General features: G+C 44.5%; 1 protein-coding gene across 13 annotated transcripts in view; it reads left to right on the forward strand.

The window, feature by feature from the left end:
- The window catches only part of MEGF11 (multiple EGF like domains 11), a 581277-nt gene that overhangs the window by 352157 nt on the left and 204427 nt on the right, over window positions 1-24693 (forward strand). For 11 of the 13 annotated variants that reach the window (XM_056571698.1, XM_056571686.1, XM_056571690.1 and 8 more), the window contains 3 exons: window positions 15890-16160; window positions 17201-17321; window positions 17409-17545. In XM_056571698.1, the coding sequence (XP_056427673.1) occupies window positions 15890-16160; window positions 17201-17321; window positions 17409-17545 (529 nt within the window). The remainder of the gene's footprint in view (window positions 1-15889; window positions 16161-17200; window positions 17322-17408; window positions 17546-24693) is intronic. The other 2 variants (XM_056571685.1, XM_056571697.1) reach the window with 1 other exon arrangement.

Below are 24693 nucleotides of genomic sequence, written 5' to 3' on the forward strand. Positions count from 1 at the left end.
TCTTACTGGCTGCTATAGCAGACAAAGGTGCTTCATGGTTATACATGGCCTTACAACTTGCATTACAAAGTTTGAACGTTCTAAAGTTTCTATTTACCTAAAATTAGGGAAATCCATTTGTTTTGTTTTTTTACAATGCTGACTCTAGATGTGTAAAACAAATATACTGACTACTGATCTATAGAATATTATTGGTAAATTTGACTGAAACAATAAAAACCAAAACTATTTTGACCAATCACGGTGGTGTATGACCTGTCCTTCCGTTTGTATTACCATCTTGAAGCAATAAAAGTTTAAGAGCAGTTCTTCACGAGTGCTGTGGACTCTTTTTGTTACTTTTTGTTAGGATGTCTCTGTAATCTATGGGAGGATCCAGTGTTCAATTTGCCCCTACAGGAGACATGAAGAATTACACACTTGTCATACACTACGCTAATGCATGGGTGCCTGGGTCCTGAACTGCTCCATTAACTTAGAATGCCCTTATAGCATAACTATATTTTATATACCATATAACCCCCAAAAATGATTGCTTACCACTAGCACTACCAGCATCCCTTCATTCATTAGTATTCATACTCCAGACGACAAATTGTTGTTATTGTTTGCAATGTACAGCCTAGGATTTGGGGCATGAACAAGTCACAGTGTATGGTATGGTGGTACATTTTTTTCTCTGAAAACTCTACATGGTAAATGACACAATAGATTTTATTCTGTGCCCTCTATACAGGTACATACATAATGCTCAGAAGAGCATTGATTTTCTTAAAGACGACTTACACTTGCGGTCTCCGTGTTATAATAAATTGAACACATAACACACATATTTCCATTCCCTATTTTTTTTCTGTTACAAATGAGCAGTTTGTTCCTCTTTAAGAAAGCACGTAAGACAGTTCCCTTAGTCTCGTGTCATCTACCTGCTATTTATTCTCATTTCAAGAGAGCCGCAAGAGGAGAATACAAAGCTTTTTGTCTTACTTGGGTGACTGCTCTATTAGGGAGAGGGAACGCCAGCGTGTGGACGTGCCCGTTGAGCACAGCCATTACGTATTGCTTGTTCTGTGTAGTAAATGATCATAGCTTACCTCCAAATCTATAACCTGTTCTTAATTTCAAGACACAGAGCAGTTTTTTTCACAATTCATCTAAAAATATATTAGTCTTATTGACAACGTTCCTAACATCAAAAAGAAAACAGTGCATCTCGTTCTGCAGCTGCTTATGTAAAAGCCACAGCCTGGTAAATTCACCTCTAAGGTGGGTAGGCAAAGACTAAATTGGGCCATTCATTCATTATACATAAGGGGAGACTAATTTTTATATTAATGACCTTATAGAGGGGTTAAATAGCAAAGTTTCAATCTTCGCAGATGATACTAAGCTCTGTAAAGTGGTTAACACAATAGAGGGCAGTGTATATAGTACATAACACAATAGAGGACAGTGCACTGTTACAAATGGATCTGGATAGGTTGGAGGCTTGGGCTGGGAAGTGGCAGATGAGGTTCAAGATTGATAAATGTAAGGTTATGCACATGGGGATGAAATATCTAGGCCGGGAATATGCATTATATCGTAAAACACTGGGAATAACTAACATGGAAAAGGACTTAGGAGTCTTAGTTAACATTAAATTTAGCTGTAGTAACCAGTGTCGGGCATAGATGCCCACGACAAGGAAATAATTCTACCACTGTACAAATCACTAGTCAAACCACACATAGAATACTGTGTACAGTACTGGGCACCAGTGTACAAGGAAGATATAGTGGAGCTGGAGAGGGTTCAAAGACGGGCAACCCGAGTAATACGGGGAATGGGTGGACTACAACACCCAGAAAGATTATCAGAATTCGGGTTATTTAGTTTTTGAAAAAAGAAGGCTTAGGGACGGCCTAATAACTATATATAAATATATTAGGGGATAGTACAGATATCTTTCCCATGATCTATTTATAACCAGGACTGTATCTATAACAAGAGGGCATCCTCTACATTTAGAGGAAAGAAAGTTTCTACACCAGCACATATGAGGGTTCTTTACTGTAAGAGCAGTGAGACTATGGAACTCTCTGCCAGAGGAAGTAGTCATAGTACACAATAGAATAGAACACCATAAAAGAGTCTAAAAGACGCCTGGACGTGTTTCTGAAGAATAATAACATTACAGGTTATGGATAATAGATTTATAGGGACAGAACATTGATCCAGGGATTTCTTCCTAGTATGGGGCAATTAGCATCAGCCTCATAGGGGTTTTTTGCCTTCTGGATCAACACAGTAGGGACAAAATAAGGTTATAGGTTGAACTTGATGGACTCTGGTCTTTTTTCAACCATAAAGGGGTACTCCGGTGGAAAACTTTTTTTTTAAATTAAATCAACTGATGCCAGAAAGTTAAACAGATTTGTAAATTACTTTTATTTAAAAATCTTAATCCTTCCAGTACTTATTAGTGGCTGTATACTACAGAGAAAATTCTTTTATTTTTGGATTTCTTTTCTGTCACAACCACAGTGCTCTCTGCTGACACCTCTGTCCATGTCAGGAACTGTCCAGAGCAGGAGAAAATCCCCATAGCAATACATTTTTTTATTATAAATTATAATTTATAAAAAAATATTTGCGAGATGAAATGGGAAAAAAAACTGCAATCCTGTTGCCTGGGATACTAAGGTATTCATGCATAGCTAGTGACTAAGTTCTAGTAATTTTCAAGGTATTTATGAGCTCTGTTTTGGACCTAAAAAAGTGGTTTACTGTGCATTATTGTCTAGATGTGTATATGTGTATATGTAGATATGGCCGAAGCATGGTCACTAACAGACTACTTTCAGGCCGGTCAAGTCAATGAGCCTTGTGGCTCTCCGAGCATGGATGTTTTGGCATCCAATTGTGACAGGAGGTCAGTATTACCCAGGCAAATCAGGATGTGAACATACCCTGAGCTGTATTTTCCATGGGTACCATTTTGGGGTACCTACAACTTTTTGATTACAGAGAAACATAAAATGTGTCAGCAGATAAGAACCATTTGGTCTATTAACAGTCCTTGACCCTATCTTATATGAAGGATAGTCTTATGCTTATCCCATGCATTGTTACGCCGAGCGCTCCGGGTCCCCGCTCCTCCCCGGAGCGCTCGCTTCACTCCCTCCGCTGCAGCGCTCCGGTCACGTCCTCTGACCCGGGGCGCTGCGATCCTGCTGCCAGCCGGGATGCGATTCGCGATGCGGGTAGCGCCCGCTCGCGATGCGCACCCCGGCTCCCCTACCTGACTCGCTCCCCGTCTGTTCTGTCCCGGCGCGCGCGGCCCCGCTCCCTAGGGCGCGCGCGCGCCGGGTCTCTGCGATTTAAAGGGCCACTGCGCCGCTGATTGGCGCAGTGGTTCCAATTAGGGTTTTCACCTGTGCACTTCCCTATATTACCTCACTTCCCTTGCACTCCCTTGCCGGATCTTGTTGCCTTAGTGCCAGTGAAAGCGTTCCTTGTGTGTTCCTTGCCTGTGTTTCCAGACCTTCTGCCGTTGCCCCTGACTACGATCCTTGCTGCCTGCCCCGACCTTCTGCTACGTCCGACCTTGCTTCTGCCTACTCCCTTGTACCGCGCCTATCTTCAGCAGCCAGAGAGGTGAGCCGTTGCTAGTGGATACGACCTGGTCACTACCGCCGCAGCAAGACCATCCCGCTTTGCGGCGGGCTCTGGTGAAAACCAGTAGTGGCTTAGAACCGGTCCACTAGCACGGTCCACGCCAATCCCTCTCTGGCACAGAGGGTCCACTACCTGCCAGCCGGCATCGTGACAGTAGATCCGGCCATGGATCCCGCTGAAGTTCCTCTGCCAGTTGTCGCTGACCTCACCACGGTGGTCGCCCAGCAGTCACAACAGATAGCGCAACAAGGCCAACAGCTGTCTCAACTGACCGTTATGCTACAACAGTTGCTACCACAGCTTCAGCAGTCATCTCCTCCGCCAGCTCCTGCACCTCCTCCGCAGCGAGTGGCCGCTCCTGGGATACGCTTATCCTTGCCGGATAAATTTGATGGGGACTCTAAGTTTTGCCGTGGCTTTCTTTCCCAATGTTCCCTGCATCTGGAGATGATGTCGGACCTGTTTCCCACTGAAAGGTCTAAGGTGGCTTTCGTAGTCAGTCTTCTGTCCGGAAAAGCCCTGTCATGGGCCACACCGCTCTGGGACCGCAATGACCCCGTCACTGCCTCTGTACACTCCTTCTTCTCGGAAATCCGAAGTGTCTTTGAGGAACCTGCCCGAGCCTCTTCTGCTGAGACTGCCCTGTTGAACCTGGTCCAGGGTAATTCTTCCGTTGGCGAGTATGCCGTACAATTCCGTACACTTGCTTCAGAATTGTCCTGGAATAATGAGGCCCTCTGCGCGACCTTCAAAAAAGGCCTATCCAGCAACATTAAAGATGTTCTGGCCGCACGAGAAATTCCTGCTAATCTACATGAACTTATTCACCTAGCCACTCGCATTGACATGCGTTTTTCTGAAAGGCGTCAGGAACTCCGCCAAGATATGGACTCTGTTCGCACGAGGCGTTTCGTCTCCTCGGCTCCTCTCTCCTCTGGTCCCCTGCAATCTGTTCCTGTGCCTCCCGCCGTGGAGGCTATGCAGGTCGACCGGTCTCGCCTGACACCTCAAGAGAGGACACGACGCCGTATGGAGAACCTCTGCCTGTACTGTGCTAGTACCGAACACTTCCTGAGGGATTGTCCTATCCGTCCTCCCCGCCTGGAAAGACGTACGCTGACTCCGCACAAAGGTGAGACAGTCCTTGATGTCTACTCTGCTTCTCCACGTCTTACTGTGCCTGTGCGGATGTCTGCCTCTGCCTTCTCCTTCTCTACAGTGGCCTTCTTGGACTCTGGATCTGCAGGAAATTTTATTTTGGCCTCTCTCGTCAACAGGTTCAACATCCCAGTGACCAGTCTCGCCAGACCCCTCTACATCAATTGTGTAAATAATGAAAGATTGGACTGTACCATACGTTTCCGCACGGAGCCCCTTCTTATGAGCATCGGATCTCATCATGAGAGGATTGAACTTTTGGTCCTCCCCAATTGCACCTCGGAGATTCTCCTTGGACTTCCCTGGCTTCAACTTCATTCCCCAACCCTGGATTGGTCCACTGGGGAGATCAAGAGTTGGGGGTCCTCTTGTTCCAAGAACTGTCTAAAACCGGTTCCCAGTAACCCTTGCCGTAACTCTGTGGTTCCTCCAGTAACCGGTCTCCCTAAGGCCTATATGGACTTCGCGGATGTTTTCTGCAAAAAACAAGCTGAGACTCTACCTCCTCACAGGCCTTATGATTGCCCTATCGACCTCCTCCCGGGTACTACTCCACCCCGGGGCAGAATTTATCCTCTCTCTGCCCCAGAGACTCTTGCCATGTCCGAATACGTCCAGGAGAATCTAAAAAAGGGCTTTATCCGTAAATCCTCCTCTCCTGCCGGAGCCGGATTTTTCTTTGCGTCCAAAAAAGATGGCTCCCTACGTCCTTGCATTGACTACCGCGGTCTTAATAAAATCACGGTTAAGAACCGCTACCCCTTACCCCTCATCTCTGAACTCTTTGATCGCCTCCAAGGTGCCCACATCTTCACTAAATTGGACTTAAGAGGCGCCTATAACCTCATCCGCATCAGAGAGGGGGACGAGTGGAAAACGGCATTTAACACCAGAGATGGACACTTTGAGTATCTGGTCATGCCCTTTGGACTGTGCAATGCCCCTGCCGTCTTCCAAGACTTTGTCAATGAAATTTTTCGTGATCTGTTATACTCCTGTGTTGTGGTATATCTGGACGATATCCTAATTTTTTCTGCCAATCTAGAAGAACACCGCCAGCATGTCCGTATGGTTCTTCAGAGACTTCGTGACAACCAACTCTATGCCAAAATTGAGAAATGTCTGTTTGAATGCCAATCTCTTCCTTTTCTAGGATATTTGGTCTCTGGCCAGGGACTACAGATGGATCCAGACAAACTCTCTGCCGTCTTAAATTGGCCACGCCCCTCCGGACTCCGTGCTATCCAACGCTTTTTGGGGTTCGCCAATTATTACAGGCAATTTATTCCACATTTTTCTACCATTGTGGCTCCTATCGTGGCTTTAACCAAGAAAAATGCTGATCCCAAGTCCTGGCCTCCTCAAGCAGAAGACTCCTTTAAACGACTCAAGTCTGCCTTTTCTTCGGCTCCCGTGCTCTCCAGACCTGACCCTTCCAAACCCTTCCTATTGGAGGTTGATGCCTCCTCAGTAGGAGCTGGAGCTGTTCTTCTACAAAAAAATCCTTCCGGGCATGCTGTCACTTGTGGTTTTTTCTCTAGGACCTTCTCTCCAGCGGAGAGGAACTACTCCATCGGGGATCGAGAGCTTCTAGCCATTAAATTAGCACTTGAGGAATGGAGGCATCTGCTGGAGGGATCAAGATTTCCTGTTATTATCTACACCGACCACAAGAACCTCTCCTACCTCCAGTCGGCCCAACGGCTGAATCCTCGCCAGGCCCGGTGGTCTCTGTTCTTTGCCCGATTTAATTTTGAGATTCACTTTCGTCCTGCCGATAAGAACATTAGGGCCGATGCTCTCTCTCGTTCCTCGGATGCCTCAGAAGTTGATCTCCCTCCGCAACACATCATTCCACCTGACTGCCTGATCTCCACTTCTCCTGCCTCCATCAGGCAGACTCCTCCAGGAAAGACCTTTGTTTCTCCACGCCAACGCCTCGGAATCCTCAAATGGGGTCACTCCTCCCATCTCGCAGGTCATGCGGGCATCAAGAAATCTGTGCAACTCATCTCCCGCTTCTATTGGTGGCCGACTCTGGAGACGGATGTTGGGGACTTTGTGCGAGCCTGCACTATCTGTGCCCGGGATAAGACTCCTCGCCAGAAGCCCGCTGGTTTTCTTCATCCTCTGCCTGTCCCCGAACAGCCTTGGTCTCTGATTGGTATGGATTTTATTACTGATTTACCCCCTTCCCGTGGCAACACCGTTATTTGGGTGGTCGTTGATCGATTCTCCAAAATGGCACATTTCATCCCTCTTCCTGGTCTTCCTTCTGCGCCTCAGTTGGCTAAACAATTTTTTGTACACATTTTTCGTCTTCACGGGTTGCCTACGCAGATTGTCTCGGATAGAGGGGTCCAATTCGTGTCTAAATTCTGGAGGGCTCTCTGTAAACAACTCAAGATTAAATTAAATTTTTCCTCTGCATATCATCCCCAGTCCAATGGACAAGTAGAAAGAATTAACCAGATCCTGGGTGATTATTTGCGACATTTTGTTTCCTCCCGCCAGGATGACTGGGCAGATCTCCTTCCATGGGCCGAATTTTCGTATAACTTCAGGGTCTCTGAATCTTCCTCCAAATCCCCATTTTTCGTGGTGTACGGCCGTCACCCTCTTCCCCCCCTCCCTACCCCCTTGCCCTCTGGTCTGCCCGCTGTGGATGAAATTTCTCGTGACCTTTCCATTATATGGAGAGAGACCCAAAATTCTCTCTTACAGGCTTCTTCACGCATGAAGAGGTTCGCGGATAAGAAAAGAAGAGCTCCCCCCGTTTTTTCCCCTGGAGACAAGGTATGGCTCTCCGCTAAATATGTCCGCTTCCGTGTCCCTAGCTACAAGTTGGGACCACGCTATCTTGGTCCTTTCAAAATTTTGTGTCAAATTAATCCTGTCTCTTATAAACTTCTTCTTCCTCCTTCTCTTCGTATCCCTAATGCCTTTCACGTCTCTCTTCTCAAACCACTCATCCTCAACCGTTTTTCTCCCAAATCTGTTCCTCCCACTCCTGTTTCCGGCTCCTCGGACGTCTTCTCGGTCAAGGAAATTTTGGCTGCCAAAAAGGTCAGAGGGAAAAATTTTTTTTTAGTAGACTGGGAGGGTTGTGGTCCTGAAGAGAGATCCTGGGAACCTGAGGACAACATCCTTGACAAAAGTCTGCTCCTCAGGTTCTCAGGCTCCAAGAAGAGGGGGAGACCCAAGGGGGGGGGTACTGTTACGCCGAGCGCTCCGGGTCCCCGCTCCTCCCCGGAGCGCTCGCTTCACTCCCTCCGCTGCAGCGCTCCGGTCACGTCCTCTGACCCGGGGCGCTGCGATCCTGCTGCCAGCCGGGATGCGATTCGCGATGCGGGTAGCGCCCGCTCGCGATGCGCACCCCGGCTCCCCTACCTGACTCGCTCCCCGTCTGTTCTGTCCCGGCGCGCGCGGCCCCGCTCCCTAGGGCGCGCGCGCGCCGGGTCTCTGCGATTTAAAGGGCCACTGCGCCGCTGATTGGCGCAGTGGTTCCAATTAGGGTTTTCACCTGTGCACTTCCCTATATTACCTCACTTCCCTTGCACTCCCTTGCCGGATCTTGTTGCCTTAGTGCCAGTGAAAGCGTTCCTTGTGTGTTCCTTGCCTGTGTTTCCAGACCTTCTGCCGTTGCCCCTGACTACGATCCTTGCTGCCTGCCCCGACCTTCTGCTACGTCCGACCTTGCTTCTGCCTACTCCCTTGTACCGCGCCTATCTTCAGCAGCCAGAGAGGTGAGCCGTTGCTAGTGGATACGACCTGGTCACTACCGCCGCAGCAAGACCATCCCGCTTTGCGGCGGGCTCTGGTGAAAACCAGTAGTGGCTTAGAACCGGTCCACTAGCACGGTCCACGCCAATCCCTCTCTGGCACAGAGGGTCCACTACCTGCCAGCCGGCATCGTGACATGCATGTTTTTACTCCTTCACTGCATTTGTAGCTACCACTTCTGCAGGAAGGCTATTCCATGCATCCACTACTCTCTCAGTAAAGAAATACTTCCTGATATTACTGCATAAACATTTCCCCCTAATATAAAACTATGTCCTCTTGTGGTAGTTTTTCTTTTTTTTAAACTACTCTCCTCCTTTATCCTGCTGATTCCCTTTACGTATTTAAAGGTTTCTATCATATCCCCCTTTGTCTCTTCTTTCTTCCAAACTATACATATTAAATGGGTACTCCACTTGAAAAAAAATTTTTTAATCAACTGGTGCCAGAAAGTTAAACAGATTTGTAAATTACTTCTATTTAAAAGTCTTAATCCTTCCAGTACTTATCAGCTTATCAGCTCAGTTCTTTTCTTTTTGTATTTCTTTTCTGTCTGACAACAGTTCTCTCTGCTGACACCTCTGTCCATATCAGTAACTGTCCGGAGCAGGATAGGTTTGCTATGGGGATTCATGCCTACTCTTGACAGTTCCTGACATGGACAGAGGTGTCAGCAGAGAGCACTGTGGTGAGACAGAAAGGAAATTAAAAAAAAAAAAATAACTTCCTTAGGAGCATACAACAGCTGATAAGTCCTGGAAGGATTAAGATTTTTAAATGGAAGCAATTTACAAATCTGATTTAACTTTCTGGCACCAGTTGAGTTAAAAATATTGTTTTCCACTGGAGTACCCCTTTAAGTCTTCTGAGATAAATACCCTTAAATCCCTTTTCTCAGGGAAGCAAGATAGCAAATAAACAGCCTTTTTAGCCTCAGGAATTTTTCTCTTATACCGTTCATTGCGCCTACTTTTGTGCGTCACGGTTTACGGTAACCATATATGTGCTGGTTGGCATGTAGGACACATGCTTCCATTTAATGCATTTTTCTTATGCAACCGTGTACTACCAGTCATTTACTAATAGAGCCCGTCAGTCCTCTTTTCCGTCAGATCTTCATACATTATATTGAAAGTGCTTTAAATCCACATAATAAACATTTTGTTTTGTACAATATTGATTGTTGTATTTCATCAGCTTCGCCTCTTGCCACTTCGCCTTGGCGGCATGAGGCTGTAAATTGTGTAGGCACAGATACAAATATGAAATGATTATGGGCTTTTAGGTGACCTGCGTTAAATATTAAAATTGGCCTGCAATGCTCTTTTCCTCATTTATTCCCACAATCACCTGACAGCGCTTTTGTCAGGATCCAGCCCTGGAATTTGATAAACTGAATTTGGTAAACTAAAGCGAGTAAAAAGGAGTCTATTTTGTCATGTCAATTGTAAGACTAACCTTTATTTTGCACCTAATTTTAGTTTAATCTACACGGTAGACCAGTGTTTCCCAACCATGGTGCCTCCAGCATTGCCAAACTACAACTTCCAGCATGCCCAACTGGGCATGCTGGGAGTTGTAGTTTTGCAACAGCTTAGGGCCCTCTGGTTGGGAAACACTGCAGTAGAGGGTCACTTGTCAGAAGAGGTTGAGATTCTATGAGCTGGGACCCCAATAGGTTTCTGTAAATTAAAGGTGAATGTTGGATTTCTTTTGGATTTAAAATACATTTTCTAATGACTTTTTTTTTAAAGAAAATTAAAATCAAAATTTTCCAGCCAGACATTTCTGCAAAACATCAGCAGTGTAAACATAGCCTAAGGCTATATTCACACGGGCATGAAATGAGCGGACATTCCAGTAGGCGTTAGGACCACTTGGAAATGCGCAATCTCATAGATGGCAATACATTTTTCTGGACACTTTGCAAAATGAAAGAATCTGAATTTCCAGTTTGAACTGTGCAGCGGAATCCTATTGGAATCAATGGGACTCTGCTGCAGTGGAATATTTGTGTGGACATTCCGCACAAGTTCCTCCCGTGTAGGGTCACACATAACGGATCCACAGCATATTTAATGCTGCGGATCCACCAATGACTGACCATAGAATGAGCCCCTGCCTGTGCCAGTGTGTCCACTAGTAGCAGCAATCCAATGCTACGAGCACAAACACCGTGATCAACGTGACTGTAGTAAACTGTGTGCGCATGCGCAGTTTTATTGTATTCCCTGACATATAGAGCAGTATACAGTGAAAAAAAGTTGCACCTTTATAGGTATTCCTATAGGTCAAAGATTCCTCCAGTATATTGCTTTGATGGACACTGCAAAACGGAGTGGATGATCATCTTTTGACAAAGACGCAAGCGCTCAAAAAGCGTCAAGGTTTGAACTATGACTTGACCAAGTGTACTGATGACTTACGATTTTATGGAATAAAGCTACATCATCTTTACACACTGGATCCATCATCTTCTTTTGTCTGCACACAAAAAAAAAACAGAGCAATCCGAGATTTGATTAACTTTTTAAACACAATTACCCCAAGGTGCAATGCCTGGGGTACAAAAATCCCCCTATTGAGATAGCCCTAAAACATAACTTTTATTGTAGCGGCAGATAAGCAGAGTACTCGGCACCACTTTAAATTCCGGACTGGTAAATGGCTTGAAAGTGTGTACGTCCCCTTTAACTGCTGTGAGAGCTGTATCTGTGGTGCTTGCACGCTGGGAGTATAGCAAATCACAATGTATCATCAGAGATAAAGAAATGCCGAGCACTTACCCAAGCTTCTTCTGCAGTGGTAGTTTATTGCAAAACTTACAACATACGGGTACACGGTTAGGGGAGCTGTGTAGGAGGACTCCTACACAGCTCCCCTACCCGTGTACCCCTATGTTGTAAGTTTTGCAATAAACTACCACTGCAGAAGAAGCTTGGGTGAGTGCTCCACATTTCTTTATCTCTGATGTTACACAACTTTTATTGTGTTATGAAGATAAAATCAATAAATCAAATGGTGCTCAAAAGTGGTGATTAAAAATACATGTCACTATGCCTCAAAGTGACCAGTAGGCGAGTTGAAAACCACTTGTTACATGTTATAGATAGTGGGAATATGTACATAGAATCCACAACTTATAAGGCATATACTGATACTATCCTAAAAACACGTTTACAATGCCCCCTCTACATTTTTCGGTCAAAGCATCACCATGATTAGGAGGTATATATTGTGAAAGCATCACCGTCATCAGGAGGTATATATTGTGCTGCCTATATACCTCCTGATGAGGGTGATGCTTTCACTGAAACATGTAGGGGGGGTCATTGTAAACGTGTTTTTAGGATCGTGTCAGTATATGCCTTATGAGTTGTGGATTCTATGTACATATTCGACAAGTGGTTTTCCACTCGCCTTCTGGTCTCTTTGAGGTATAGTGACATGTATGTTTCATCTCCACTTTTGAGCACCATCTTTTGTCTGCAGGCCAATTCTACTGCCTTGTTTAAAAAAACAAGCGCTTAGTAAAAAGTAAGGACAGTGTAGAGGTGAAGCCCCAGACCTACATTTGTTTGTTTTTTGGAAATGGATATGAGCTTTGGTGTAAGGAGGGCACATTTGGAATCTCATTTTAATGAATGAGTTTCTTGAAACCACTGTTGTCCATAAATAAGTAAAATATTGTTAAAAATACAATGAATAATAAATGGACAGTAGAAAATAAAAAGTAGCATGATTAATTATGAGTCTCCGGGACATAGCCTGCTATTCAAAGTATTTCCCATATCCCTCTTATTCAAGTCTCTAAACATTGAAGACAGTGCGGGAGTAGAATGGCTATGTTGGTAGGAAACTCGATGAAGCAGATTGCAAATGAACTAGTATTGAGGTCATTAGATATATACGTTCAGTGTGTATATAATAGTCTTATAGAAAACTCGTAATGATTGAATCACTTATTCATGTAATCGCTCGGCTGCTCATTAGGAATTCTCATGTTTTATGAAAGATAATATACTCTCTGTCAATTGTGTATTTGAACTCACCTTGGAGTCTGTATCTGAAGAGCAGTTGGTAGACTTTGACTCTGTATATGAAATCTTACTATATAAAGTCAACCGTCCCATTAACAGGACCTAATGGAGGGGCCTGCGCATAATGTACAGTCCGTGCCAAATAAACTGGTGCAACATTTCAAGTAATAGCAATGACCAAAGGATAAGGGGTACATCATTTTATCAACAAAAATTCTGTCATACCTTAGTGTTTTACCCATTTGCACTTCACAGCAGGGATAAATGAGTGCCTTTTAAGGGGCTTAAAGGGGTATTGCAGGGGGGCAAAACTTTTTTTTTTTTTTTTTTTTTTAGATCAACTGGCTCCAGAAAGTTAAACAGATTTGTAAATTACTTCTATTAAAAATTCTTAATCCTTCCAATAATTATCAGCTACTGGAGTTGAGTTGCTATGGGAATTTGCATCTACTCTGGACAGCTCCCGAGACACGTGTCATCAGAGAGCACTTAGACAGAAAAGAACAACTCAACTTCAGCAGCTCATAAGTACTGAAAGGATTTTAAAAAATTATAGAAGTAATTTACAAATCTGTTTAACTTTCTGGAACCAGTTGATATGTATAAAAAAAGTTTTTTCCTGGATAACTCCTTTAAACATGGAAATGTGGCACATTTTGACAGTATTTCCACAGCTAAATCTGTAGAAGAAATTCCACACTCAATCATTCAGATTTTGTCTTGGATTTGCAGCTGCAGATTTTTAGTTTTGATTACAAAAAATTTTTGTTTCTGCACCAATAAAATTTCATTACAGATTTTGACTTCCCCATTAACTGTTTGACTCAGGTTTCCTCTTTGAAGTCTCCCACAATGCTAGTAATTCCTACCTGCCCTGTTTAGCTTACACTACCACAGACCAAACCCACCAGGTTACACTCAGGCCTCAGGGTGCTCCCTTCCACAAGTAGCTAGCCTAAAACGTACTATTGTCACCCTGGCAGCCGTCTCCTCCAGGTTTGGGCCCATCACCCACCTTACGGTAGATTCAAACTCCACAGTCAACATCTCAAAAAACTGAAAACTCTTCCACTGACCAAATCTTCCACAACTAACTAGCCACCAACCTACTATCTTCAAAGTATACCTTCTTGGTGACGGCACTGAGCAGACTCTTTCAGCCCACCTTCCATCTACTCCCATGACATTCTGCAGTTCTTCTTAGACGACCATGAAGGTATGTCTCCTGGCGGACCTTAATGGTGTAGCCAAGTATTGCTATCTGCCAAACTTAAAGGGGTACTCCGGGGGAAAATATTTTACTTTTAAATCAACTGGTGCCAGAAAGTTAAACAGATTTGTAAATTACTGTCCAGAGCAGGAGAAAATCCCCATTGCAAACCTATGCTTCTCTGGACAATTCCTGACATGGACAGAGGTGTCAGCAGAGAGCACGGTGGACAACACAAAAAAGAAATTCAAAAGAAAATAATTTCCTCTGTAGCATACAGCTGCTAATAAGTACTGAAAGAATTAAGATTTTTAAATAGAAGTAATTTACAAATCTGTTTAACTTTCTTTCACCAGTTCATTTAAAAAAAAAGGGTTTCCCCTTTAACAACCAAGGACTGAAGAGCACCACAACAGGACCAACTACACACTCACTCAACATAAAATACAGCAATGCATGCCATCACGCCCCCTCCCATAGACATGAATGGAGGGGGCGTGGCGTGAAGTCACATCCCCAGTCCCAGAAACCCGGAGGTTTCCGAAACTGGAGACGCAGCCCCGCATAGAATGCGGATGCTGCAGGGAGATTGTGGAGGGTCCCAGCAGTGGGCCCCCCCGCGATCAGACATCTTTTCCCCTATCCTTTGGATAGGCGATAAGATGTTTTTGCCTAGAATACCCCTTTAACCAATATCATAATTCTAGACAACCATTCTGAAGGAACAGACATTCTTTTTTTTTACCTATGGTCATTACACAGAGTTACCACCATAGTGAATTCATTAGTAAAATAGAAGTGTGTTACATTTACACTACCGTTGTTCCTTCCATTGTTCTGCTCCATCATTGGAGCAAAACACTAGAAGAAATCCATTGGATCCATGGATCCATTGCATCTTGGACATTAATAGCGCCTAACGGACCCAGTTGACTTTAATGGAGTCCATTAGGTCAACAGCATTGTGTCTGGCATTCCTCAAAAAAAAAACAAAAAAAACAGCTTTTTTTGAGGAATGCCAGACACAATGCTGTTGACCTAATGGACTCCATTAAAGTCAACTGGGTCCGTCTGGCGCTATTGATGTCCAGCATGCAATGGATCCATAGATCCATTGGAGTTTTGCTCCAATGATGGAGCAGTCTAGCATTTTGGATGGAACCAGCAATGGAGATACCCAACAGAGCCTCTAAAAGTAGTGTGAACCCATCCTAATTCTATATATAACACAAAGTAAATATTTGTTCAAACCCTAAGACTTGCAAGCACATACCTTCCTATACTTGCTATATGCTCTCCAGTTCAAGCTTCAGGCTTGTTTCAATGGGACCTGGAGTGCTGCTATATTCATTTAGAGACTGCGCACAGTATCGCAAGGTTTGTTTCTTTACAGTATTAATTTGCTGTACCTGTTGAATGAGTATACTAATGTGTATAATGTGTATATTACTAGTTCTGCTATTTATCTTCTTCAGAAAAGACCAATGCTCCTTGCACATTTGCCTTATGAGCTGTGGGGCAGGTTCACATTGAGCTTTATTCAGGGTGTCCCTAAAGTCTGCAGAGCAGGAGGAACATAAAAAGCTTCCTATGATTTGGGATTCCAATGCTCGGGTGTTTAATGCATAGGAGCTAATCTTTTTTATTGTTTTGTATATTCTGTACCATTGATTTTAGTGAAAGAAATAAAAATATGAGAAACTACATAAAACACATTTCGTGTGATTTATAGCCTCATATACAAAAGTCTATATATTCTCTTACATTTCTAGTCTACTGTTTGCTGTATTTGAATTCTGAATTATTATGTGAAGGATTCAATAGTCATGTACAGTATGTTTTCATGTGTAACTGCTATTTTTCTTGCCTTAATAATTATAATAATACCTTATTTAAGACATAAAGGAACATTCCTAGAAACCCGATTACAGTGTGTTATGCCTAGTGCAGGGCCTGAGGGGGCAGTGCATGAATTCTGATATAATATTTACGTTGAACACTGAATACTTATTACTTCACGGGTGTTAATCCATTACAGTTCTGTTATATTCTTCACCCTCAGGTTGTGACAGTGAACACTGGGGACCACACTGCAGCAACCGATGCCAGTGTCAGAATGAAGCGCTCTGTAATCCTATAACTGGAGCCTGTGTGTGCTCGGAAGGATATAGAGGATGGCGTTGTGAAGACTGGTGCGACCCTGGGACCTATGGCAAGGCCTGCCAGCTGAGATGCCAGTGCCAAAATGGAGCGACATGTGACCACAGAACTGGAGAATGCCGCTGTGCCCCTGGATACACTGGAGCTTTGTGAGTACATGTACCCTTTGTCTGGTAGTTACTTATTTCCCAACCTCCCTTTTTCTCTGTCTAATAAATGTATGACACAATTTGAAAGGGGTACTCCGGTGGAAATTTTTTTTTTTAAATCAACTGGTGCCAGAAAGTTAAACAGATTTGTAAATTACTTCTATTAAAAATCTTAATCCTTCCAGTACTTATCAGCTGCTGCATGCTCCAGACAAATTTGAGTTGTTCATTTCTGTTTGACCACAGTACTCTCTGCTGACACCTCTGTCCATGTCAGGAATTGTCCAGAGCAGGATAGGTTTGCTATAGGGATTTGCTCCTTCTGAGGAGATTTATCAAAACCTGTCCATAGAAAAAGTTGCTGAGTTGCCCATAGCAACCAATCAGATCGCTTCTTTCATTTTTGAAAAGGCCTCTGAAAAATATAAAAAGCGACCTGATTGGTTGCTATGGGCAACTTTTTCTCTGGACAGGTTTTGATAAATCTCCCCCAATATCTTTAGAGTAGAGACTTCTTCTGTGCAAACCAATATAGGATAGTAGAGGATAAGGACAAGCTTACACAGTTTTAGTGTCAGTGCATAAGAAGTAGGTACAATCCCCTTAGCTTTTTGATGAGTCTTTAGGAACATGTGTTTTAGGATATAGTCCAGAAAAGATTACCTCCTAAAAAGGGGTCTTTACAAGTTGGCTACCTGTGGTAAATACTTAGAATACTTTAGTCACTCAAGGTTAGTTGCATTACGATGCAGTATTACAGGCATAAGGTGATGAAGGTATGTAAGTCAGATACCTTCCAGTGGAAGCAGAAGAGCCCTTGTTCAACTTCTCTCTTCTGACATTAAGCATGCTTAACTTACAGTACTCAGACAGCATTAAACTAACAGAGTTGAAACTATGTTGTTCTATGAAGTTAACCCTTCAGTAGCAAGTAGATTATATAAATATAGTCTAAAAGTAGCAAACTGCATATTAAAAAAGGTGTACCCAGTTTGTTTCTTTAATATATATATATTATTTTTTATCTATCCCCATGCTAGTTGCGAAGAACTGTGTCCACCTGGAAGTCATGGGGCATTATGTGAGCTACGCTGCCCTTGCCAGAATGGGGGTGTATGTCACCATGTGACAGGAGAGTGTTCATGCCCAGCAGGGTGGACGGTAGGAAGTGTTATACTTCACTCCAAAGCATTGAGTAGCATGTTAAGGACCTATCTGACACAATTATTACATTTTCTTCCTGTATAGGGTTCTGTCTGTGCTCTGCCATGTCCTCCAGGAAGATATGGAGTGAATTGCAGTCATGAATGCCAATGTCATAATGGAGGACAATGTGACCCTGTGACTGGAAGGTGTCAGTGCGCAGCAGGCTACACAGGAGAGAGGTAAAACCTGCAACATACTGGAACAACCCTATGGTCATGGTTATGCCTTCACCTGTTAGACATATCTGTTTCAATATGTATGGCCAATGTTTAAAGTAGTTATCTAGGATTGTTGTGGTGAGGGTGTGATGAGGACAGATGTTATTACCCTAGGGGCAGATGGCATTAACCCCTTGTATTCATGATGCCAATTACCTTGCCAATATGCCGAGAATGCCCCGCCCCCGCCTCGCCTCCCCGGCCAGAGACCACCGCCGAGACCACCACCGCCGCCACCACCGCCGCCACCACCACTGCCCCATTGCCTCCCCCATCCCCGGTTTTATAATGACCTGTTCCCGGGGTCCGCGCTACTTCTGGCTCCTGCGATGTCCTGCGCTATTGCTGTGCGCTGCGCAGCGCAATGACGAGTGACGTCCTCAACGCAACGTCACCGTCAGTGCGCACAGTGACAGCTCAGGACGCGGCTGGAGCCAGAAGTAGCGCGAACCCCGGGAACAGGTAATTATAAAACCGGGGATGGGGGAGGCAATGGGGCAGCGGTGGTGGTTGGACTAGGGAGGACCCCAGGACAGGCAGGGGGAGAGAAGCGGGGGGCGGCGGTCTCTGGCCCCGCAAAAGCTGCTGCAGTTCATTGATTTAAAGCGCCGCTTTAAATCATTGATCTGCAGCGGCTTCTGCGGGGCCGGGTGGGGGGGAAATAGCCGATAACTTATACCGGAATATTGGTATAAGTTATCGGCTATCGGCCTGAAAGGTCACAGATTATCGGTATCGGCCCTAAAAAATCGATATTGGTTGATCCCTACCAGTGATTTTAGAGACTTACAGGCTCGCCGGGACTTGTAGTGGACTTGGATGGAATGCTGCAGACCCTCGCTGAATTTAGACAGATTTGACTGACTTGACTAGGACTGACTAGACTTCATCCCTTGTGTAGCTTACCAGGCTTTGATGTTCACCTGTGGGGCACTTGGTTGGTGGAAGCATGGCTGTGTGGTTAGGCCTTGTGTCTCCTCAGGACACCAGACACTCTCAGGTCTTCACTGTTCCTCAGCATGCTCTAAACTGTTCTGCACTGGCTAGCTCCTCCCTTGGTTTATATGGGGGAGACTTTGGAGGGGTCCTATAGGTCACCCACAAGTCATGTGGTCACTGACACCTTCCCTGGTTACAAGACTTGGTAACAACATTTAAAGTTATATAACATTATAAAGGCATTCTCATCCATAATATGAAGCACTTGTTAACCATTTTTGATACACAGATTAAGGGGGACTCAAGGGACACTGCAATAGAGTCCACCACACAGGACAGCAATGGACAGCCACCACATTAGAAAAACACAGCTGCCCTCTTTAAAAAAGTGTGCCTCACCTATCCTCAGGTTATGTATGGTATTACAGCTTGAGCGGACTAGCGATGATGCCTTTATTGGCTAACGGAGAAAATATAGTTTGCAAGCTTTCAAGACCTCTCAGGTCCCTTCATCAGGCATGTTACAAATTAAATGTGAAGAACATCTGTCTTTAAATACAATTCCAACTGACATGGTTGCAACCATGCCAGCTACCATGCTAGTTAGAATTGTATTTAAGATAGGTATTCTTCATATTTATTTTGTAACATGCCTGATGAAGGGACTTAAAAGGTAAGAGGTCTTAAAAGCTTGCAATCTATATCTTTTCAGTTAGTAAAGAAAGGTATTATCTCTACTCCACACATCTCCTATATTTCCTAAAGCTGCATATGATCGTAGTGCTGGACCTCCTGCCTAATCTTCAGAACTGAACTGCAATACCTGAGGGAGAATGGTAGCAAAATCCGCAGCAGATTTTCCGCAGCAAATACGCTGCAGACATTCTGCAAGTAATCCGGCAAGGGATCCGTCCGGGATCCGACTCTGGCCCATAGCACTTCCCCGACATGATAGGACAGGATATGTAGATAGTACACTGCTCAAAAAAAAACCACTAAGATAACACATCCTAGATCTGAATGAATGAACTAATCATATGAAATACTTTCATCTTTACATAGTTGAATGTGCTGACAACAAAATCACACAAAAATTATCAATGGAAATCAAATTTATCAACCCATGGAGGTCTGGATATGGAGTCACACTCAAAATCAAAGTGGAAAACCACACTACAGGCTGATCCAACTTTGATGTAATGTCCTTAGAACAAGTCAAAATGAGTCTCAGTAGTGTGTGGCCTCCACGTGCCCGTATGACCTCCCTACAATGCCTGGGCATGCTCCTAATGAGGTGACGGATGGTCTCCTTAAGGATATCCTCCCAGACCTGGACTAAAGCATCCGCAAACTCCTGGACAGTCTGTGGTGCAACGTGGCATTGGTGGATGGAGTGAGACATGATGTCCCAGATGTGCTCAATCGGATTCAGGTCTGGGGTGCGGGCGGGCCAGTCCATAGCATCAATGCCTTCCTCTTGCTGGAACTGCTGACACACTCCAGACCCATGTGGTCTAGCATTGTTTTGTATAAGGAGGAACCCAGGGCCAACTGCACCAGCATATGGTCTCACAAGGGGTCTGAGGATCTTATCTCGGTACCTAAAGGCAGCCAGGATACCTCTGGCAAGCATATGGAAGGCTGTGCGGCCCCCAAAGAAATGCCACCCCACACCATTACTGACCCACCGCCAAACCAGTCATGCTGGAGGATGTTGCAGGCAGCAGAACGTTCTCCATGGTGTCTCCAGACTCTATCACGTCTGTCACCTGTGCTCAGTGTGAACCTGCCTTCATCTGTGAAGAGCACAGGGTGCCAGTGGCGAATTTGCCAATCTTGGTGTTCTCTGGCAAATGCTAAACGTCCTGCACGGTGTTGGGCTGTAAGCACACCCCCCACCTGTGGACGTCACCCTAATGGAGTCTGTTTCTGACTGTTTGAGTGGACACATGCACATTTGTGGCCTGCTAGAGGTCATTTTGCAGCGCTCTGGCAGTGCGTCTCCGGCTTTTCCTTGCACAAAGGCAGAGGTAGCGCTCCTGCCACTGGGTTGTTGCCCTTCTATGGCCTCCTCCACATCTCCTGATGTACTGGCCTGTTACCTGGTAGAGCCTTCATGCTCTGGACACTATGCTGGCAGACACAGCAAACCTTCTTGCCGCAGCTCGCATTGATGTGCCATCCTGGATGCGCTGCCCTACCTAAGCCACTTGTGTAGGTTGTAGACTCCACTAGAGTGAAAGCACTGCCAGCATTCGAAAGTGAGCAAAACATCAATCAGGAAGCATAGGAACTGAGAAGTGGTCTGTGGTCACCACCTGCAGAACCACTCCTTTATTGGGGGTGTCTTGCTAATTGCCTATAATTTCCACCTGTTGTCTGTTCCATTTGCACAACAGCATGTGAAATTGATTGTCAATCAGTGTTTCTTCCTGAGTGGACAGTGTGATTTCACAGAAGTGTCATTGACTTGGAGTTATATTGGGTTGTTTAAGTGTTCCCTTTATGTTTTTTGAGCAGTGTTATAGTACTTTATTCATGTTCCAAAGTACAAGTGGTATGGTTCAAGTGCAGTAAAAAGAACGGTCTGTCCTGACAAAGTGGTTTACCCAAGAAACGGCGTTGTGGCGGCACAGGGCCATATGGCCACGGGCATCATGTCTACCCCAGGTATATTATGTCAATAATTATGCACTTTGTTTTTTTATATGAAACACTTAATGGTACACTGAGGTCTGTATTATTTTCCTGGTAGTAGTTTGTACCTTATAATTTTCCACCTGTTATTGCCATATGGATTTCCCTGTGTATTTGGGGTATATATTTTTTAGGGGTTAGGGGATTTTTGTGTCTTGTATTGTTATGTGTACATAAAGAGAGATTTTTGGTACAATTTTTGAGGGAATTTTTTTGTGATTCTTGAGTGACAATAAAAGGTTGTGCTCTGTAGTGATTCCTTGCCTAGAATACCCCAAATATATCTTCCTATCCAAGTTCTTCACTGTTATATATGGTATCGACGGCCAAAAGCTCCCACATACCAGGCTGCCACTAAAGCAATTAACAGCGCAACTCTAAAAGGTGAACAGCGCTTATTCTATACAGTATATCCAATATATCCAAGGAGGTAACGGCACTATCAAGTGCCATCTCTGTTCCTCTTTTTCTTATCCTTCCTATATATTAAAAATTGCACATAGTAGAAGATAATAGAAAGCCGCCATCTTGTTATTCCCTACAATAAAGTAGAATCCAGGGCCCCGTAGTAGTTAGGCCATCCTACGCTTGTTGGTTGCAACTTGCAACATCTGATTTTTGTGGCCTACATTTCTAATGTATCTTACTAGTTAGCTGTGCCAAGTGACAACGTCAGCGCTGCTACATCTGTATGACATAGTAGAATTTACAGATATTATAGATGACCAAGATGGTGGCGCACAAGCTTCTCATCTTAGATCTGTCATCCATTTAACCTGCTGTAGCGTTTTTCATGATGCAGGCGTTTTGTCCTTTTTAATTAAGGTATGTGAAGCGTTCTGTTACCTTCTGCTGTAAACAATAATAGCTGATGGCTTTAAGAACTGCTGAAGTCATCATCGGACACGTGAAGTGACACCGAGTTCAATAAAGAAACTCAATATTGTGTTTTATTAAAGAAGCAGAGGGCATGTTTTACAGGTTTGCACGCGGCCTGTGTCAGCTCCACTCCAAGCATTAACATATTACTACTATTTATTTATAAGGGATTGGCCACACAAGTACCCCGCTCTGTGTACATTCCGTTCATGTAACTATAGATAGGATGATAACATGAAATCCTTTTAGGGTAAATGCTTGTCACCATTGAAAACCAGCATTGTAAGAAAGCCAAGCTTATGAAGCATAGCTGGATTTTCGGAAGGGAGGGGTTCCCTCCCTCCTTTAGTTCCCTCCCTCCTTTAGTCTTGAGGGGGCCTTCACTATCACTCGTTTTTCTTGGTCATATTATAGTAATCTTATTAGTAATCATATTAGTTTGTAATCTAAATAATTTTATAGCTTTAAATATATTGAAAGTTATAGAATTTTGGTTACATTACGATCAGCACACAGCATACAGCAGTCATCTCCTTGGTCCAACAGCAGTCACTATGGACAGAGTGCTACCTACACTAGCTCCACCTTGGCCTATATAAGTTTTCCCATGTGGTTTATTATCTTCCGTGTAGACCAGAAATAAAATTTACAAACCCACCAGCATCATCACAATATGAACTCTGTTTCCTTTCTTTTCTTTGTTTCCTTTTCTTTCAAATGTGATGGGTCCACCCCAATGGTTTGCCCAGAAGCTTCCCTCAGAGTTGATCTGGGCCTGAATGTCAATGCCGTATCCAATATACACTTTATCCACACCTGCACAATTTGTCAGGATGTTATTATACTATCTGCAACAGACCTGGTAAAATATTCTGCCATGTGCACAGTGCCGCCGAATCCCATTGAAATCAATAGGGCTCTGCTGCAGCTGAATTTCCAGGCAGAATATTCCCATGGAATTCCGGTCGAAAATTCCTCCATCTGAATGTGACCTAAGGTTGGGTTCACTCAGAAGAATTTCCTCACTGAATTTCCTCTGCTTCTCTATGCAGAAACCATGACACAAAAGTAATTTAAAACAGTTTAAATTAAATTACAGTTTAACACTGTAACAAACCTCCTCCTCATGTAATCACCTTACTACTTGGGTGACACACTGTAACAAACCTCCTCCACATGTAATCACCTACTACTGGGGAGACACACTGTAACAAACCCACTCCTCATATAATCTCCTTACTACTGGGGTCACCCACACTCCTTCCTCAGACGAGGGTGTGATGAGGGCAGATGGAATTACTCTAGAGGCAGATGGCATTAACCCCTTGTATTCGTGACACCATGGTGTGGTTCATCCTCTACACCTCGCAAAGGTATACTGCAGGATCCTGGGCTAGGCACCTGGGGAAAATAATGACTCCGATGCCAAGTTACGGAATAACGGCAGCTTTACTGAGCCAGACAGATGTAACAGTCTATACAGCTTGGCTAGGCCCAAGGAGGTGACCAGTGACTTCAGGGACCCCAGGGTTGCTGGGACTTATAGTGGACTTGGACAATTTGATGCTGGGCCATGCTGACTTGAGACAGATTGACTTGGACTGACTTGATTGAGACTGACTATGACAGACTTCACCCCGTTTGTAGCTTACAAAGTTTTGACTGGGACCTGGGGGGTAGATGTTAGGCCTCTTTAGGACACCAGACACTCTCTCCAGACTTGACCTCACTGTAGCTCAGCAAAGACTCAAAGAGCAAGAAGAAGCTCCACCCAGGGGGAGACCCTGGACTTGTCCTATAGGTCACCCTGTAGGTCATGTCGGGGAAGTCTTCAAAGGGACTTCAATGTGATGTCACAGAGTTTCTAATGAATAGACACGAGCTTGGTCGAGAAATGACTTGACACAGACTCAAGACCCCTCTTTCTATATGTTACAAGCAGAAAAACAAGTACGGTGTTGTCATAATATATGGCACAATGAAAAAAAAGATTAATGGAAGGCACTCATGGTTCTAATAACGTGCAAGTTTCTTTATTTGGGGGACATAAAATCTCCAGCAGCGGCACGCCGGGCCAGTGTTAAACAAGTATCATGGTTATAGCCATTTTGTGCCTGACCTCCGGCGCTTCATCAGACCACTGGGGGGTGTTAGGTGTAGTTATGTTCCCTAACTACACATAACACCCCCCTGCCCTTCAAAAAATTTTAAGAGCTTTAAAAAAGGTCTGTTTTTTACCTTTTCTTCTTGCTCACAGAGTGAGCTGCCGGCAGGAGGATGTGGGCATGCCCCAGAAGGCGCTACGTCACTGAAGCCTGCTGGGGGGACCACTTCCGCTGTGGTCTGGAGGAGTGGGGAAGCAGCAGAGAAGCTGCTGGCCGGCTTCGAGAAGGTGAGAACTTCTTTCTCTGTCACCTGTCTCCAGCTGGCCATGTCCGCAGTTGCGGCAGGCACAGCGCTCACTCCCGCCATTCTGATTGACAGGCAGGGAGCAGCGCTGTGCTGGTCACGTATGCCGGCTGCAGTCAGATTTTGGACTCATGCCAGGCCAGCAGCATGAGTCTGAAATCTAGTGGCCGGGACATGTAGGGAAA

The sequence above is a fragment of the Hyla sarda genome, chromosome 4 (genome assembly GCF_029499605.1).
Source record: "Hyla sarda isolate aHylSar1 chromosome 4, aHylSar1.hap1, whole genome shotgun sequence".
Lineage (NCBI taxonomy): Eukaryota > Metazoa > Chordata > Amphibia > Anura > Hylidae > Hyla > Hyla sarda.